Genomic DNA, 17924 nt, shown 5'->3' on the forward strand with positions numbered 1-17924 from the left:
TCCATCCAAACATCCATACCTTTTATATCACCACCCACCCATGCACTCATGGCTGCTGGAGCAAATCGGAGATGTCGATTTGCATGAGAACTCACGCCCACGGACAGTTCGGAGCTGTAGGTTTGTCTAATGTGCACATCTTTGGACCGTGTGGGAAGCCAGTGTACCTGGAGAGAACCCACGCAGAGACGGAGAGAGCCATGGAACATGGTTTTGAATAATGGATAAAAAGACTGACTGACTGACTGAATGAATGAATGAATGAATGAATGAATGAAATATCACTACTAACATGAGTATTACTATTATTAGTAGTAATATTTTAATTCTTATCACACTAGTTCTTCTAAAGAGTAAGATTAAGGATAAGAATAAAACATTAACAAGATTAAGAAAAGACAAAGAGAAAAGACAAAACAAAACATAAGCTTCACATAAGACGTGTAATTGCTGTTCTTAAAACACCGTTTATCACAGTCCTATAATCACGGGTGCGCCGTCCTTCAAGCAGTTCCCCACTCAAACGGCAGGCGGCGCTCTCGGTCTATTTAACCCTGCACGGCGGCAACATGGCATAGTCAGGCTATTTCTAAAGCGTTTTTCCTCCCTCTCCCCCCACCAACCTCGTGGGGGTACAGACCGTTATTCACAGAGCCCCACAAGCCTCTGTCGCCACCGGACCAGGGAACGGAGAGCAGTCACACGGAGCCTCCTCTGCCCGGGACTGAATGAGCTGCAGACACTCCATCTCTACCCCTTTCTGCTCCTGATATCGACTCTCGCAGTAAGTAAAACAAGAAAGGAACTTTGCTTTTGCCTCGATCCCCTTCCCCTCTACACAAACACACGTACACACACGCACACACACACGCACACACACACCACGGAACACAACAGGTTCCGTTGGTGAAACTCCGTGTTGCAATGTAGTTGTGGGGACATCCTGCATTTTCTGCATCGCTCCTCCTGGTATGCGCTCTGAATGTTGAGTTAAAGCCGGTGCCGAGGCAGCTGAGCGGGATTCAAATACTGAGATACATTCAACTGTTGCGCCGAGGAGAGGAGAACAACTCCCGTTTTTCAGCAGCACGGTGTGCCGCCCCTGGATGGGATTTGGTGCACAGCTCTGATTCAACTACCATCCAATTACCACTGTGATATTTAAAAAAGACAAAACAACAACAACAACAACAACAACAACAAACATCTGTATCAATTTGACTGCTGAATTGCTCGTTCGAGGTTAGTACTTTTTTTCTTTTGCACTGCTCACTGTTGCCTGCCCTTTTACACTGGCATTGCTTTAACAATCCATGTAGGGTTCCATGCGTTCATGTCATCCTTTATTCAAAAATGTTTCGTTTTGTAATGCAAATTGAGTTTGTGCAGGTTTGTCACAGTTCTGTGCCACGGTCCACTCCATGGAGTAATGTTGCAGTTTGTTGTTACATTTTCATCAAATTAATCCTGTTTTACAATGCATGAGCTCTGCGCTCAAATAGGTCTGTGAGCTGTCGGGGGTGTGTGTGTCTCTCTCATGGGTTATTCTGCATGCATTCAAACGCCTGGATCCGGCAGCTTTGTGTGAGAAGCAAACCAAGTTCCCTTTTTTGGCAACTGTTATTTGGTGTACTTGACCATCAGAGTGGGCCGAGACAGAAAAGGGATCTTTGTGCTACCGTGGCGCAGCACCAGGCATGTGCAGAGGTGCGACTTTCTTTTTTCTTTTTCTTTTTTTTAATCGCAGCCTCTACCTTCCAGCTCTCCATCCCTGAGCATAATTGAACAGCCTAATCCTTCCTGGGGTGCTGCTATTTGTCGGAGTGGCACATGGGAGTGAGTTGCTTCAGATTACAGCAGCATCACAGCCAGGAGAAAACGAAGGGCGGAGGCAGGCATTATTTACAAGCGTTATTAATTTTTTTTTTTAAAAACAAACAAAACAAACACCTGCTGGGTTGTGAGATAGACGTGCGTGAGCATGCCTGGGGACGCCTTGAGTGAAGTGGAAGTCCATGTGATCCTGACTGCAGCCCTGACTGGCATCCTGCTGGTGGCTCTGCTGGCTCTGCTTTGCTACTTCACCTGCAGACTGGCCAGCTCACTGCCCCTCGGTGGACCTGGTAGATTTTAAGCGCGTCTTGGCCGACGTCTCGGAAAAACTGCTGCTCCAAGCGACATCGATGATTGACGGTTTATTGTGATATTTACCGATTCATCCATGCGTGGGCGAACTTGGACTTGTCTGTTGCGTCCGAAGTGTTTTGAGGTGATTGACTAAGTTGTATTTTGCGAGTTGGAGAATTGATGTCTATTTTTTTAATGTCAGATGTCTGGTTCAACAACTGTTGGCAAACTGGAAGATGGATTGAAATCCTGTTTAATTGGCGTTTGATTACAACCTCACACTTGTTTTATTAACAAAATCTACCTTCAGCGCGGTTGATTATTGGAATATAGAGGGTTTTTTTCTCCATACGGAGACGTACCCTGTCAATCACTCGGTGTTAATCGGCTTTATTCAGACCCTTAAAACCTCTTGGTGTTGTAGCTCAATCCAATTAAAACGACCTTGACCATAAGCACAGCGAAGAAAGGAGGAGGGTGTGGATAATTATAGATGAAAGCTTGACTGGCTGGGACCCATCAGGCCCCTGTTGTGACGACTTGCATTCAAGGCAAAAGCCGCCCGCTTAACTCCAAGCCACCCCACCCCCACGTCCTGCCATCCCCCACGTTCTGCTCCTGCTCTTAGGCCTGATGGTGGGCTGAGAGCAACCACTTTATTACTACTGACACAAGGCTGAGGGCCGACAAAAGAAATGCATTTCAAAGGCTTGATGACATGGAAGCAGCAAGTTGCGTGAGCTTTTTTACCTCCTTGCATTTACTATGTTTGCCTGAGAAGCCAATTGGAATGAAAGGAGTCCCTCAATCATCAGTTTAGGTTTAATTCTGTAAGTCCTTTTCTTTCCTTCTTTATTCTTGACTCTAAAGCTGAGAAAATTGGGACGGATTCTTGGTCTTTCCTCATCTCTGCCAATTCTAAAGCTTTAATTTGCAATCTTAGTTTCTTGATGTTTTTACCGCTTGGTAGGAAGTATAAAAGAAAGAGGAAAATGCAACAAAGGAAAGGCTAATATTTCCACTGCCTTGTTGGCAAACATATTTGAAATTCTGTGGCCAAACCGAATCCAAACAAATGAAGATAAAGCATCCTCGTACCAGCGAAAACCTGGTATGAGGAGGTTGCCGTGAATCCAAATGGGCCACAGCTGTTGGGACATTGAGAAAACTTGAGTTCCCAGCTCCAAACCGACTGCACTGGTGACTTACAGGGCGGCTACCTGAGCTGCAAATCACAAGCCGAGAGTTGTAAATAGATATTAAACCAGTTGGCTGGCGTGTGACGGGATGACACCAACTTAATTGCTGTGTGTATGATTTTCCTCTCTCCCCCCCGCTAGCCGAGCGTGCGGCTGCAGACAGCCTCCCTCAGCCTTTTGAGAGCGGCACGGTATAAAGTCATCAGCTACGACACACCTCAAAGCCTCACAGACGCGACACCATGAAGGTGACAGTAGCGCTCGTCACTTGGTCCTGCCTCGTTGCGGCCAGTCTGGAGAAGCCACAGTTCCCTGGTAAGTCCACATATATATTGATGAATAAAAAAAGGTCTCAGTTTACAACAGAAGTTTATTCAACAATACAGTTTCCTAAGGTTGTATAATTTTAGGAGTCCTTTGAGGGAACCTTAATTTTGGCTTCCTTTTTCTGAATGTTGTGAATGTTTCTTTTTTTTTTTTTTTTAACCGCTCCCCGGGTTGAATTCTCTATCATCAAGAAAATAACAGGATCTCCCATTCCTAGGTGTGATTACTCCCTTGTAGCCACATGGGAGCAAATTAAGATAGGTGCGCTTCAAGCGTCGTCTTGCATTTTTACAAGCCAAGTTTGTCTGCTTTGTCGTCACGCACAGAGGCAGAAAAAGATCCCAAGTTTTGGAATGACTGGGCCCAGCGGACCCTGCAGAACGCGCTGACCATACAGACTCTCAATCAGAAGATCGCAAAGAATCTCATCTTCTTCCTGGGAGACGGTAAGCCGTAATGAGCGTCCTGAGTTGATTGATTTGTGGCAGGGGGGGAAATACATTTCCTGAAATGTTGTGAAGTCCCTCTGGAGAATAGACGGCAGAGTCGGGCCCGCTCTATATGCACACCGTGCACGCCGCACAGGTTCACGAGGTTTCCCCCGCCTCCGCCTCCTTTCAAAGCCTGTCTCAGTGTTTACTGCTCCGAGATGAGTGGCACAATGTGTCAGTATCCCTTTGCAGAGGAGAAGGAAAAAACAACGAGCTGAGAGGGAGTTGTGGGGGAAAAACAGTCACTTAAATGTGTTTTGTAACAGACGCTCATGAAGCAGCATGCATTGAAATGTGCCAATAAAAAAAGCAATGACATCTGTAAAGTCGGTCATTACAGTGTGTTGACTCATAGGTGCCTCCTCCTCCTTGTTGCGTATCAAGTTCAGATAAGATGATGATCAGCCTTTTCAGTCTGTCATTCGAGATTTTTGCAAGCAGGAATGGGCTCTAATCATTTCAAAACGTTGAAATATTGGTTTTGAAATGAATTTAATGCGATTCAAGGAGGCTGCGTAAAACAGTACAGCGTTTCATGGCTACTGGATGTTTACTCTGCAAACCTGTTTATGCACCTGAAGCAAGTTTAAAATTTGTTAAATTATTTTTTTCAGTTTTTTTACATAAAAGAATGCGAATCTAATGTGAATTTCTTCCTCATGTGCGTTCAAAGGGTTTATGGAAATGCACTAATTGTGCAGTAAAGTGAGCCTTGCTGTCAGCGTTACTGATTGTTTGCACAGATGACTTTGCATTGACATTTTTACTAATTGAATTGATGCTTCTGAGCTATTAGCATCACAGAGGCTGAGAAAGGGTCCGAATGCCTGCAACAGTTGGTTAAATTCCAACTTTAGAAGGTCTGGCGCTGCCAGAAGTTCAAGTTTCGCTGATGTCAGACTTAGTAACCGTGTAGGAATGAACCTCATTAAACACGCAAGGTGAACTAGCGCTGCTGATAGCCTCATGGTCGTGTGTTCGCACTACAGCTGTGATTGGTTGCATAATCGCCTTCACACTCCATTGGGCCTCTGTTTTTTTCTCACATCGGGACATTCTTGCACCCTCCTGCATGCATGATCATGTTGGTGTAGCTGATAAATAACAAAGAACGGACAAGAAAAGTGAGATGATGACAGAGAGCAGTTGAGAAAGTGGAAAAGGATTTACACGTCCTGCTGAGGCATTAGGTCTCAGCTGCGCAGTAAACTGTTTCCACTGGAGGCAGGTCCAGCTTTGCCAGTAAAGCCAAACTTTGTCCCCAACTTCACCCCCCTCAGGAGGGGAAAAACAGGACCAATGTTGGACATGTGTGCAAAAGATTTGTGTCGCCTCCCTCTTCCCGTGGCCTTAAAGGTCTATTCAACTTTGCTCTCCTCTTTGCGCCTTCAGTGAAGCAACAATTTATGTTATCATCAATGTAATTATTTAGGAGGAACCATTCTTCTGATTTTGAAAATATCCTGTCTGGGGTTGATGGAGGGCGACCTGTTCTTGGTGTTTAGGGATGGGCGTGCCAACAGTAACAGCCGCTCGGATACTGAAGGGTCAGCTGAGCGGGCAGAGCGGAGAGGAGACACAGCTGGAGATGGAGCGCTTCCCCTTTGTGTCTTTGGCCAAGGTCTGACTCGGTTACTGTTTTTTTTTATATACTGAGTGGAACAATGTATTGATCAATGTAATGGCCCTCTAAAAAAGAAATAAAGACAGAAAATCACAAAAAATCATGGTCATTGATTGTCATGTTAGGGGTCACAGGTTTATTTTAAAAGATTTGTATTGATTTTTAAGATAACACAACATACCACTCAACAAATTCCAAAAACAATCAATTTTGACTCACACCAACTTGCCTTCTGGACAGACACATGATTTTAGATGCATTAAGCCTTTGTGATATATGAAGAGATGTAATGAAATACATTGTTTTACTGCTGGCAGTCAGAATTCTAACCAAAAATAGCCACCACGCTGTGGACATGAGAGGAAATAGATATAGCAATTTGCATCCCAAGTAACATGCAAACCACATACATGCCACATTAAGTAAACCCATACAAGTGATAGCGGTTAACACTTGACTGCGCGTCACTGTTTCTGCAACTCCACAGACGTACAACACTAACGCGCAGGTGGCAGACAGTGCTGGTACGGCGACAGCTTTCCTCTGTGGGGTCAAAGCTAACGAAGGCACGGTGGGAGTGACCGCAGCTGCTGTCCGAGCCCAGTGTAACACCACCAAGGGCAACGAGGTCACCTCCATCCTCAAATGGGCCAAAGATGCAGGTAGGTCCAAATCGCACAAACACCAAGTGTGAGTCTCATATGATACGGAGATTGTATTCTACTCCTATAACTAGGTTGCTTGGATCAACATTCCTTTGACGTCTTACATATTTCAATACTGTTGCTGTGTGTTTCAGTTCTGCGTAAACCTTATCACGGTTGCCGCTGTTGCTACATTGTTGCTCAAAGCAGTGGCTTTGAAGTGTTCGTGAACGGAGTATGGTGTTTTGTTGTTGTTGTTGTTTTTTTTTACTCTGAATAAATCAGCAGTTCATCCTTTGAGCTAAAGTTCTCCTCAGGGTGTTTATGATTGACAAGAATTGTTTCAATGGGGTTCTATTGAAACCAAAGCATGAAGCTGTCAAACGATCAAAGCAACGCTTCACGTGTCTCTTCCTTAAAATCATTGATTTGTAACAGCGAGTATGACACTCCTGCCGCTGACACAGTGCCCCCAGCTGGCATGGCATATGAGTTGACAACCAATGAGGTTAACATTGTCTTCGGTCTCGGTGACTACTGCCAAAATAGTCCATAAGTCAATATATTGTAGTAATGATCGGCAAACTTACAATCAACTATTTCTTTTGATGAAGAAAGAAATGACACAAAAATGATTTCTCCATCCAGAACAACTTTTTGTTGCTTGGAAATTCTCTGTTCAGCCATTTCAATGGAGTTACATAAGGTTTCTGGGTTTATTTTTCCGAGATGTTTTTTCTCCAAAAAAGAAAACAAGCAACAATAACAGCTAGAAGTATGATTGTTGAATAACAAAACCCATCAAACCAACACATTTGTTTGTGGGAAATTCATTTAGTTATCAGTTTATACTTCAAATGGGACTACAACACAACACAGAGCCTCATAAGATGTCTATGAAAAGTATGCCAGTGACAACTGATTCCATTTGAGACTACTTGAGTGTTTCAAGGGTGAATCATGGTCCACTAAAACCCTTTAAAGACAGTGAAATAAAAGGTAAGACACAGGGTCAGACAGAGATGTGGGCGGACTGAGAACCGGGGATTTTCAAAAGGTGTGCTTGGAGATAAATTCAGGTTAGAGGGAGGTCAGGTCTTGCTTGCACAGCGTGTGTGCGTTTGTGCTATAGAGAAACTCTGTCTATAAGTTGAAGGGTGTCAGATAAAGAGAAATTCAAATTGTTACAGAGGGAGCATAACAGGGCGAAGCTAACCTGCACGTTGATAAAAAATACAAAAATGTTTTTCATTACGTCTTTACCAAGACTGCTCACTGCTGCAAAGTTTTTTTTGAACCCAAGAACATTTATTAGCTGAACCCAATTTACATGCTTTTAAATATTTGTCGACGGGTTACTAAATTTGTTCTTTGGACCAGAAAAAAAAATGTGAATGTTTTTTTTCCGGAGCCCCTGAACTACACAACAAAATTGCTGTTTTTACCAGCACCACAATTCATTCCTCGTTAATTTATGTTTTCAAAAAAACGATAGGGAATAGGTAATAACCGAGATTTACTATTGCATACAAAACAACTGCTTTACCTTCCCAAGACGTTGGCTGCAAACTAAATGCATTGTACAACAACTTCTAAAATCACTTTCTGTTTTAGCCAAACTGACACACTCCCACTGCAAATAAAGTCTGAGTAATACCAAACAGAGTTTCCCTTTGGTGTTCTCTCTCTTCGAGAAGGCCATCAGAAAAACACACAAGGCGCCAGAATTAAAAGAATGGAATGTATTTGTAATTTTTTGTTCATAAGAAAAACAATGTTCTCGTCCTGAAATCCAAAACGTTGTGCATGTGTTTGTCCACTTCCAGGCAAGTCGGTGGGAATTGTGACAACAACACGAGTCAACCACGCAACCCCCAGTGCTTCTTACGCCCACAGCGTGGACAGGGACTGGTACTCCGACAACGAGATGCCAGCTGAGGCCGTGGAAGCTGGTTGCAAGGACATTGCCAGACAGCTGTTTGAAAACATTCCCAATATCGATGTGAGTCAAAACAGCTTTACCTAAGTGAGCTTAAGTCAGAGTTATTAGTTTACTTCAGGTCATTTGGGCAATATCCAGAAGGCAGCTCTGTGATGGGTATTTATTTGGTAAAGCTTTTTACGTCAGCGATTTGATGATGTTGAAACAAGCCAAATGAATGCAAATTGGTGTTCATTTTAGGAACAGGTGACGTCTGGATGTGAACATGAACACGGCAATGACCCTGTTTATGTGATGGACTCCTAAAAAAAATACTTTGAAATTATGAAGTCAATTTTTTATAGTCTTAGCTGAATGGACAGTCAGTGAGCCTCCTTCAGGATTCATTTGCCAAGGCTGCGGTGGCTTGATGTCAGCTGAACCTTTGCAACAACCTGTCAAGTTCTTCCAGTGAAAACCCATTTCCACAAGCCATTATAGAACTTTGGTTATTGTGGAAATCAACCTTCCCTTGCAAACATCCATCTATTTTTTATTTTTTATTTTACTTTATTTTTTTACATTTTAATTGCAATTCATATTGCACTCACAGACAGGCTGCTGGAGTCTATCCACTACATGGGCAGCTTCGTTAGAAACAGGTTAACAACAAGTCACAACCACGTTCAGTTTTCTATCCCAGTCCAGATTGACAATGCTGTTGGTTAAACGGTTAAACTGATGACGATGTGAGTGTCTTTGCACACACCTGGTCATTAAGATCTGAGCTGGAGCTCCTGGTAGGCCACCAATTCAAAAATGAAAACTCTTTTGTTGTGGGGAAAATTATAGAATCAGTGTGTGCTTGCTGAAGGCCACATCGCGGCTCCTCTGTGGGTTTCTTCGTCATTCTGAAGCAGCCACTTCAGTTGACCTTGCCAACCTTGTCCACACAAGGTGAGTGGACAAGGTGGAGTCCCCAGTGTTTGTAATAACCAGGGTGATGGTGGCGGTGATGTACAGCAAGAGTCATACGACTGTGCTTGTGAAGCAGGTGTTTTGCTCTGCAGACGTTCGGAGGAAACAGTAAACAAGCGGAGTCAGTCATGTTTCCCCACTATGGTCAAAGGTCAGAGCAAGATCAAGTCACTGTGTCCAAGCAGGCTTGGGTGGTTGTTTAGTCATGTAAATCCTGGAGTATCTCATCAGACAAGAGTATTAATTCCCAAAGACTTGCTGTTTTTTTTTTTTTTACTTAACAGTAAAGTACAATAGCAATAAAGTACATGTCTGCCAAAGGAAACCTAATGTTATGCGACTTCATCCATAAAAAAAAAAAGAAGAAAATATTGTGCGAAAATGTCGTGAGATTGTGCCCTGTCCTTGCCCAAAGACAGCTTGGACCACCTCCAGCACCCTTCCACCCCCACTCTGAGTGCAAAAGAAGCAAATAGTCGGTAAAAGAAATTAGACATATGGAAGGATGAGTCCTGAACTCTGTCTGCTCACCAAGTTAAACATTGCCACTGCGACTGTTTGTTTTGCTTCTGCTCTGAAACCTTCACTCCTTCAACCTGTTCGCACAGCCGTGTTACGGTGAGTGCAACGGTTATAATCATCTCTTTCTGCGCTGTGACTCTGCAGGTGGTTATGGGTGGTGGGAGGAAGTACATGTACCCGAAAAACATGCCCGATGTCGAGTACCCCAATGTCGGCAAGCACAACGGCACACGGAAAGACGGGAGATATCTTGTGAACGAGTGGCTTGCAAAAAAAAAGGACAGCGTATGTTTCCCCCTCTCTCGTCTCTCCTCAGCATTTCGCTGCGCCCTTTTTATCTTCGCAATTACATTTGCATACTTAGAAATTCAAAGGGACTGCACTATAAGTCAGACTATGGTTTTACTCTCTTTTTTTAATGCGTAGAAAGGCCAATATGTGTGGAACAAGCAGCAGCTTTTATCAATGAACCCCAACAATGTGGATTACTTATTGGGTGAGTTCCCTGCCAGCGTTGTCATTATGGAGCTCTAATTGAAGTGCAAATGAAGACTGGTGGGTGTGTGCATTTTCTGTAGGCTGCTATTTCACCTTCAATTATGGCTCCTGCTTCTCGCAGCTCTGTTTGAACCTGCGGACATGATGTACGACTTGGAGAGGAACAGAGAGACCGACCCTTCGCTGACAGAGATGGTAGAGGTGGCCATTAAGATTCTGAGGAAGAACCCAAATGGATTTTACCTGCTAGTAGAAGGTTGGTTGTGCCTCCATGTCAAGCAGCTGGGTCTGAATTGTCCCAGACCTATCTTGGAAAGCTCCTATCTGACTATTTATTTATTTATTTATTTATTTATTTATTTATTTTTAGCATATCAAGAAATATGAACACTGTAATTGTGAGGCAATGGCCAGAGATAAGGAGGGCCATGAAAACAGGAAACCAGCTGCAAGTTTTTGAACAATGGTGGCCGCAGTTCAAATGCTGCAGTAGCGGAACTTTATTGAAACTGGATATCGTTTTCCTCAAAAACAGAAGCCAATGGTCATATTTCTGATGCAGATGGTTCTATCATTAGTTGAGCATTTTCACCGATGCATCTTGACGCAAGACTTGAGTTTGTTTCTTTTCCCAAAGAGGAATTTATGTTCTTCCCATTAAATTCTTGTATTGGCTTATGGAATCTACCACAAAGCTACTCCACCATTCCTGTAAAATCAACTTCAGGAAAAAAAAAGCTCTTATAATAGGCTTGACATGCAGTGGACACATTACTTATTATACTTGAGTGGACACATTTTTTTTTTAATCAGAGTTGCATTCCACAAAACACATACAATACACGTCACTTACAAAGAGATACAATATGAGATAGAAAAAGACATATCATATAAATCTTTTCTGTTTCTGTGGGTCAACTTGGCTAATTTGTAATATCTACCAGGGGGACGTATTGACCATGGACATCATGAGGGCAAGGCCAAGCATGCCCTTCATGAAGCTGTGGAAATGGACAGAGCCATCGGCCTGGCAGGCCTCTTGACCGGCGTCCATGACACGCTGACGGTCGTCACTGCAGACCACTCTCATATGTTTAACTTTGGTGGCTACACCCTGCGGGGAAACTCAATATTTGGTATGTGCTACTGCTGATCCTCCACCCCCCCCCACCCTCCTATATATTATCTGTTTTTTAAAAATTGTTTTTCAGAATGTAAATGTGTTTCATTTCATTGCACGCTCTGACTTCAATCACAGGTCTGGCCCCAGCGCTGAGTGATGTTGACCAGAAACCATTTACCTCCATCCTGTACGGGAATGGGCCAGGTTACAAAATTGTTAACGGCGCCAGGGAAAACGTTTCCACCATTAACTTCCGTAAGTGAAATGGGGTTGGGCTCTTGTTGAAAGAAAAAGATTTCGGTTAAAAATAAAGCTCAGCCAACACCACTCCTGTTTAATTTTTCTCTTGAAATACTGTCATAAAAAAAGCAATTTCAAGCGAAGGATTACATTCTTTCATGCAAGGACGAACAGTGCTCTGCTCCTTTAGTACCTGCTGTAGATTGTGGTTTAGGAAAGGACGTAAAATTGGCTTTGCGCGCGCAATTGAGGGCAGACTGCAAATTACAGATCGCCAAATGACATGTTTGATTTTTTTTGTGTTTGTAGCTGGTGCTAAATAATGTCAGATGATTGCTGCCATGTTAAGATTATAGCTGCCTGCGAGAGAATGTGATGTAAATAACAATTTTCCATGTACATGCAGTGCTCAGTAGATTGATGGTGTATGTGTTTGAGCTCTAGTAGTGTCTGGAATATAAACCCTTATGTTCTTTTGAAAAGAACTTTTGGTGGGTCAGGGGTCGGGGGATTAAGAACTGTTTGCTTTTATGTTTGCTGGCGCTGAAAATGAATCCTATTTGTGTTTCTGACTGTTAATCCTTGTTTTCCGATTTCTCATTTGATGCCATGCATTTCTTGTTCTATCACTGATGTTTGGGTGAAATCACGGAACTCGAAGTAGATCCATGTTTTGTGTTAAATGTAGATACACGGTGGGCCAGTATGGCTGCCTCCGTACTCGTGGAAATATCTTGAAATGAAATTGCAGCAGTTCTTTTCCTGCCCTTTAAAGTAATTGTCTCCTTTTAGCATTATTTTGGTTCTTGCAAAATCTGTACTTAGTAAGCATTTTTGAGCTGTTAGTGCCTTACAAGGAATTTATGGGGATACCCAATGACTCTAAACAGCTTGCTAACAGTTGCCAAAGTAGCCCACCTCTTTTCCATTTTATGGTTTAGCCAAAAAGCTAGTGGAATCAAGCCAGTTGAGCGCTAACAGCTAGCTTTTCCACACTAAGCGAGAACATTTAGACGAAGCAAAATTGGGTAATTCCTAAAGATTAACAGTGCCAATGTAGTACTTAAAGGCAAACATTTTTATTTTATCTCTTCCTTTTCTTCTCCCAGGGTTACAAAACAATATCTTAGGTCTATTTTTTCTGTGGTTCTGTCTTTCAGAGGAAAACAGCTACCAGGCCCAGGCGGCTGTTCCGTTGGTCATGGAGACTCACGGTGGAGAAGACGTTGCTGTTTTTGCCAAGGGTCCCATGGCCCACCTGCTGCACGGGGTCCACGAGCAGAACTACATCCCTCACGTGATGGCGTATGCAAGTTGCATTGGCCAGAACAGGCAGCACTGTCTACAAAACAGCGCAACTCCCAGTTTGCGCCCCATCCTGCCCTTTTTCACAGCCCTTCTCACAGTCACCCGACTTCTGTGTTGACCCTCTTCTGCACCACGTTAACCCTAACCAGTTATTCATCTTACAGTTTTCATGATATGATTTTTTTTTTCAATGTTATTTCTGAAATTCTGAGTATAGGAAGAACTTTAGGGGCACCTTAATGTCATGGAAAAGAATTGACAAATGTACGAGGCAGTTTTGTTCTCTATTTAGGCAAGTTATGTAGAACTTCACACACCAATTATTTTTGCACTGAACTGCAACTATTAACACAAAATGAGAGTTCTTCAATGTGGTTTGTCCATTGAGTAGTGTTTATTGAACCATTAAGCCTCTACGTTGAGTGTGCACCAATTTTAGATGAATATATAAATTGGATGGATTCACATATCTTAAATGTGCAGTTGACATAATCTACCTCATAAAGGTTGCAAAATATATAATTGTGCCGTGCTCACATGAAAACATTTGATTACGCAGATTTTATGCTGGAATCAGTTGCGACTGAATGCACAGTTGACGGAGGAATAAAGGATAGTAAATATTTCTGATACTTTTCTTTGTGCAAACCAGCGAAAGGCACTGAAACTGCCCGCCAACCACTGTTGTCCAACATTTAATTGTAAAACATTTTAACCAATAAAGGAACTGTGTTTTCTGACACTCTTTTGTCAGCTTTATTGCCATGGTTCATTTCCCCAGAAAATGTTATTTATAATGAAAATCAGTGAATCCATGTGGATGCTGCTGGGAGATTTATAGGACGTTTTATGAGCAAATACTTAGGAATACCCAGGCAGAGAAAGTAGATTTTTTTTTTATTTGTTTTGTACACATGGCTTCTATTAAGGGCTGAAAGATGATACAAGCACTACTTCCACCACTTGCAAATGTAAACTGCCCGAGACATCACTTCAACACAACAGCTCGCTCAGTCAAGGAACAAGAGAACACAGTTGTGTTGTTTTCCGATAAATCGCACATTTCCGATCGGTCACCAGTCATCTGCCCAGGCAAACCTCAGTAAACACCTTTTGTGTCTTTTTTTAGCACGACATATGCTGCGTGTTGTACTTTTCCATCTGCTCAGTTGTGGCTTTGTGGAATGTGAGTGGAGAGAAGCTGCTCATTCCTTGGCATCATGTGGTCCCTGGCAACACAGAGTGGGGGACTTACGCTGGCTGGCGCGTGAAAAACGGGGTGATGGAGCTCATACGGCTATGGAGCGAAGTCTCCTCGCCGTCACGGCCATGACGCAAAAACATTTTAGGATTCTGCCGAGTGCCTCCAGGCAACTTCGTGCTTTTCTTGCAATCTGGCTTTGCTAATCAGGGGCTTCCTTCTGATTCCCCGGCTAAAAACTGGCCGTCCTTTAATCGTGTTTTATCTCCGCGTCAATGGATTTTGTGCTGACATTCAGATTGTAATCCTGTGGCCTGAATGTTCAAGAAAGCACTCCATTTCTAATAACTTCCCTTGACTTTCGTGTATCTTCCTGCAAGCTTCCCTGTTTTTCTACTTTTGTGAACTTTTATTGCTTTAGTACACAAGGACAAGATCTTATTCTGAAATGTGCTTGTCCTCCATCCTGAACTGACATGATGAGCACCTTGGATAAAAATAAATAAATTGAAAAACAGCGACTTTCGTCTCTGTTAGTCATGTGTCAACTGAAAGCCAGTTAGGCCTTCAGCAACATTTGAGGCAGCCTCACCAGACATGCAATTTTCTCAAGCCAGCCTTGATGTTGGGTGCGTGCTTATCGCTAACACATGTGTGAGGCTGTGTGGTGGGACCACAGTCATTTTCTATGTTACCACATGAGATGCTCATCCCCCCCATCATGTACACAAAGTCCACAGTTAGCCTCAGAAAAATGACTGCAGCAGTTGAAGTAGTTGGGGAGGGTTGGGGTGGACCTCTGTTTAGTTCACGAGCACATCTCCTCTTCAAACGTCATGCTGCTCTACTTCAGTGTTGCACATCTTTACATAATACCTTAGTAACTCCATTGTCTTATGACAAAAATGTGTTTTTCTCTGAATTTGAGAGGTGTGTAACTCGCTCAGTCAGCAGTTTAGCCGTCCTGGCCCATAAAAGAAAGAATGCCACCTACGGTCAGTCTCTGAGAAAAGCTGCAACGCGGAGTCGGTTGTAAAGTTGACCTGCAGAAATAACTCCAGACCATGGACACCCACACAGATGTTAGGGTTGGTCGATTGGGCACATGCTGTATCAGAGGTATGATTGGAATGTACGCAGTGCCACTAGCCTATGATGCATGGGCGCTTTAAAGCGTTACAGGGGTTAAAATTAGCAGAGCATGTGACGTTTCAAACCCACAAATGGTTGAGTCATTACTGCGCATCCTGGTGGTTGCAGTCAAACAAAGTTCAAACCCGCAGAACTTTATTTTAGCTCCAGTCGAGTTTTTTTCTTCTCCAAGGTAAAAAAATGTTTGTCAAGAATTTGCAATTGACCCTTTACCAAGCCCCTCCCTAAACTAGCCTCCACCCAATCCTACATCAGCAGCTATTACTGTGCAGTACCCTGCCAAGTTTATGAGCTGTAATACATAGACAGGATCTACAAATCCAAACATAAACGTCTTGAAAATTTTGTGATGACAATTGCTAATTCGTGTCGCAGTTGGCTTCCTGAATAACAGTTTTTAAGTACATTTGAAGTCTAAGTTTATTTCTTTGTTGAGTGTGAGTGATTGTTTTTTCTTTGTTACTAGCTGTGTAGCTGAGTTTTTTGGGAATAAAGATTTCTTTGAATCGCAAATTTGTTTGTCCAAGATATTTAAGGTTACAATTAGAGTGCAAATGCAAGCTAGCGTACAGCTAACAATAACGCTAACTCTTGTGCTTCAAATTTAATGATAATTTGACTCACTTGGCTACAAGAACACTGTTCCACTTTCAAGAAAATAGAAAAAAATAAATCTTAATCACAAACTGGTAGCAGGGCCCTCGGCTTTCCTGCTCCTGCCTGCCCTACTTGTCTGCTTCTCTGTGTTTTGCTTTCCAGTTTCGGATGGCCCCTGCCCAATACCTAGTTTTGGATACCTTCCGTCCTGTTCTGGAGATGGTTGTTGTGGCCGACCTCTTCATCAGGTCCGCTCTTGTGCTGGAGGCTGATTGGCAACCGCACAATGGGAGAACCAGTGGCCTGATGTCAATCAAAGAAGGGAGGATAACAGCTGGCCAAACACACTGCAAAGGGGTGACAGTTTTTTTCACCAGGCTGTGATGCCATTGTCCAGTGTAATGCTTTGTGTTGACACCTAATCACAAGGTATTTGCCAATGATGTTTTGTCTGTTGAGAAAAGCTGTCTTTTGTCATCTTTTTTAACTTCCTGAACCCTGAGCGGTGTGGATATTGACTTGGTTTCCCCATTTTTGAGGTAAATTGGCTTCTTGACATATGCCCTATTTCCCACTTCTACTCAGACTCACGGTGCTTGCTATCAAAACATTTTGGGATCTCTCACTCAAACGATTACAAATCTGCATCATGATCTCAAGCTATTTGATTCGCTGCGGTTACGGTTAAATAATTGGCAGTGGGATGAAAGAGGTGAGTCAGGACACGGAGCCACAGACAGATCAGACTGAGGAAGCAAGGCAAATGCGACAGCTCCGGGCTGCTGTATAAAAGGAGCAGTGAGGCTGCAAGAAGATGCAAATTCTTCCCCTTTCAGAGCAGGGATCTCTTCAGCGAGTAAAAAGGAAGTTGATGACTCTCCTCCTCCGGGTAATCAAGTTCAGCTAAGTGCATTTGGTGAGACCTCTGGCATTCTGCAAGCCCATTCACAACACAGAGTGCCACATAAGTTAACTGGCACAGAATCTTGTCAAATGTTCTCTCTTTTTCAATGTGTTGGAATGAGGTGTCCTTATCCCGACACCTCCCCCACTCGTTATCTCTCCGAGGGCAACGAGCGTGAGGTCTAATCCCTCAGCTGCAGCTAATGCAGGCAGAAAGAATCAGCCTTGCCCTGTGACTTCTGCTCACGTTTTTATTAAGTGGCTTCAATTCTTCATGCAGCCTCACTGTAATAAATATCACCGGCGTAAAAGTCGCCGACAGTGTGCGTTGGCTAAAGACCTTTCAGAAGGAATAAACTCTGTATTGAAGAATTAAAGAATGCCATTAAAGTGAGACGGCAAATTTACTGACCTTTTGTTCTTTATTTTGATAAATGAAAATGAATGTTGCGCGAAGACGGTCGAATGTTGAATCTGAAAGTAATTAAAGCAAATCAAAGTCACAGTGTTTGATGATGACACACACACACACACACACACACACACACACACACACACACACACACACACAAACACACAAAAACACTTTGAAATTTGTTGTCCTTGTTTTCCACTTTCTCAGCCAAAGCCATTTGCTCCTGCTGTCTGCCACACAACTCCTGTTTGTCTACTTTGAAGTCTCTTATTGTGCCGTCACAAAGCGTCTCAAAGCCCGAAATCAGAGGCGCAGTTGGGTCAAATTCTCTCCGTCTGTGAAACTAAAGTTTGTTTTCGCGTTTTGGAAAATGTCACGACAACCTCTGTTACCATCAGGGTGGGTATTATTTGGGTGACATTTACTCTTTAAATGCCAGGTCTCTTGAAAACATGCTAATCAAACAAAGAAAGTAAAATTTTCATCACTTTCCAAAATCTTTTCAGTGTCAGCTGTCATTAATTTTATCTTCTAAAAGCTACATATTTAAACTAAAGGCAGTTAATAGGTACCAGGGAAGTTTCATAATGGAACGAACTGTAGGTACGTTCTAGTAGGTACTGTAAGGACGATTTGCTTCGGCTCTGCGAAACA

At 43.0% G+C, this 17924-nt stretch overlaps 1 protein-coding gene and 1 long non-coding RNA gene across 3 annotated transcripts; one reads left to right on the top strand and one right to left on the bottom strand.

The window, feature by feature from the left end:
* The first annotated feature begins 625 nt into the window (after positions 1 to 625).
* Positions 626 to 13744, top strand: alpl (alkaline phosphatase, biomineralization associated). 2 transcript variants are annotated; one of them, XM_076025020.1, is made up of 12 exons: positions 626 to 784; positions 3468 to 3641; positions 3980 to 4099; positions 5650 to 5765; positions 6256 to 6430; positions 8239 to 8414; positions 9978 to 10118; positions 10260 to 10329; positions 10453 to 10587; positions 11276 to 11467; positions 11590 to 11709; positions 12855 to 13744. In XM_076025020.1, the coding sequence occupies exons 2-12, from the start codon at positions 3569 to 3571 to the stop codon at positions 13118 to 13120; spliced, it is 1584 nt and encodes a 527-aa protein (XP_075881135.1). In that variant the 5' UTR covers positions 626 to 784; positions 3468 to 3568; the 3' UTR covers positions 13121 to 13744. The 2 variants fall into 2 exon arrangements, with proteins under 2 accessions (XP_075881135.1, XP_075881136.1); XM_076025021.1 differs by lacking the exon at positions 626 to 784 and adding an exon at positions 951 to 1246 and having other exon boundaries at positions 3473 to 3641.
* LOC142887394 (uncharacterized) lies at positions 2827 to 3461 on the bottom strand. Its single transcript, XR_012926534.1, has 3 exons — positions 3236 to 3461; positions 3088 to 3152; positions 2827 to 2955 (listed from the first exon to the last, which is right to left on the bottom strand). It is a non-coding gene; the product is annotated as an uncharacterized LOC142887394 (long non-coding RNA).
* Positions 13745 to 17924: the final 4180 nt, after the last annotated feature.

Source organism: Nelusetta ayraudi, unplaced genomic scaffold (assembly GCF_046127955.1).
Source record: "Nelusetta ayraudi isolate G7.1 ecotype Tasmania unplaced genomic scaffold, CSIRO-AGI_Nayr_v1 ptg000017l, whole genome shotgun sequence".
NCBI lineage: Eukaryota > Metazoa > Chordata > Actinopteri > Tetraodontiformes > Monacanthidae > Nelusetta > Nelusetta ayraudi.

Bases quoted from the DNA above. Each gene is read 5' to 3' on its own strand.
- alpl (XM_076025020.1), top strand. From the start codon at position 3,569: ATGAAGGTGACAGTAGCGCTCGTCACTTGGTCCTGCCTCGTTGCGGCC. The intron at 5,766-6,255 runs GTCTGACTCGGT...GCAACTCCACAG, and splicing joins CCTTTGTGTCTTTGGCCAAG to ACGTACAACACTAACGCGCA. The intron at 10,119-10,259 runs GTATGTTTCCCC...TTTAATGCGTAG, and splicing joins TTGCAAAAAAAAAGGACAGC to AAAGGCCAATATGTGTGGAA.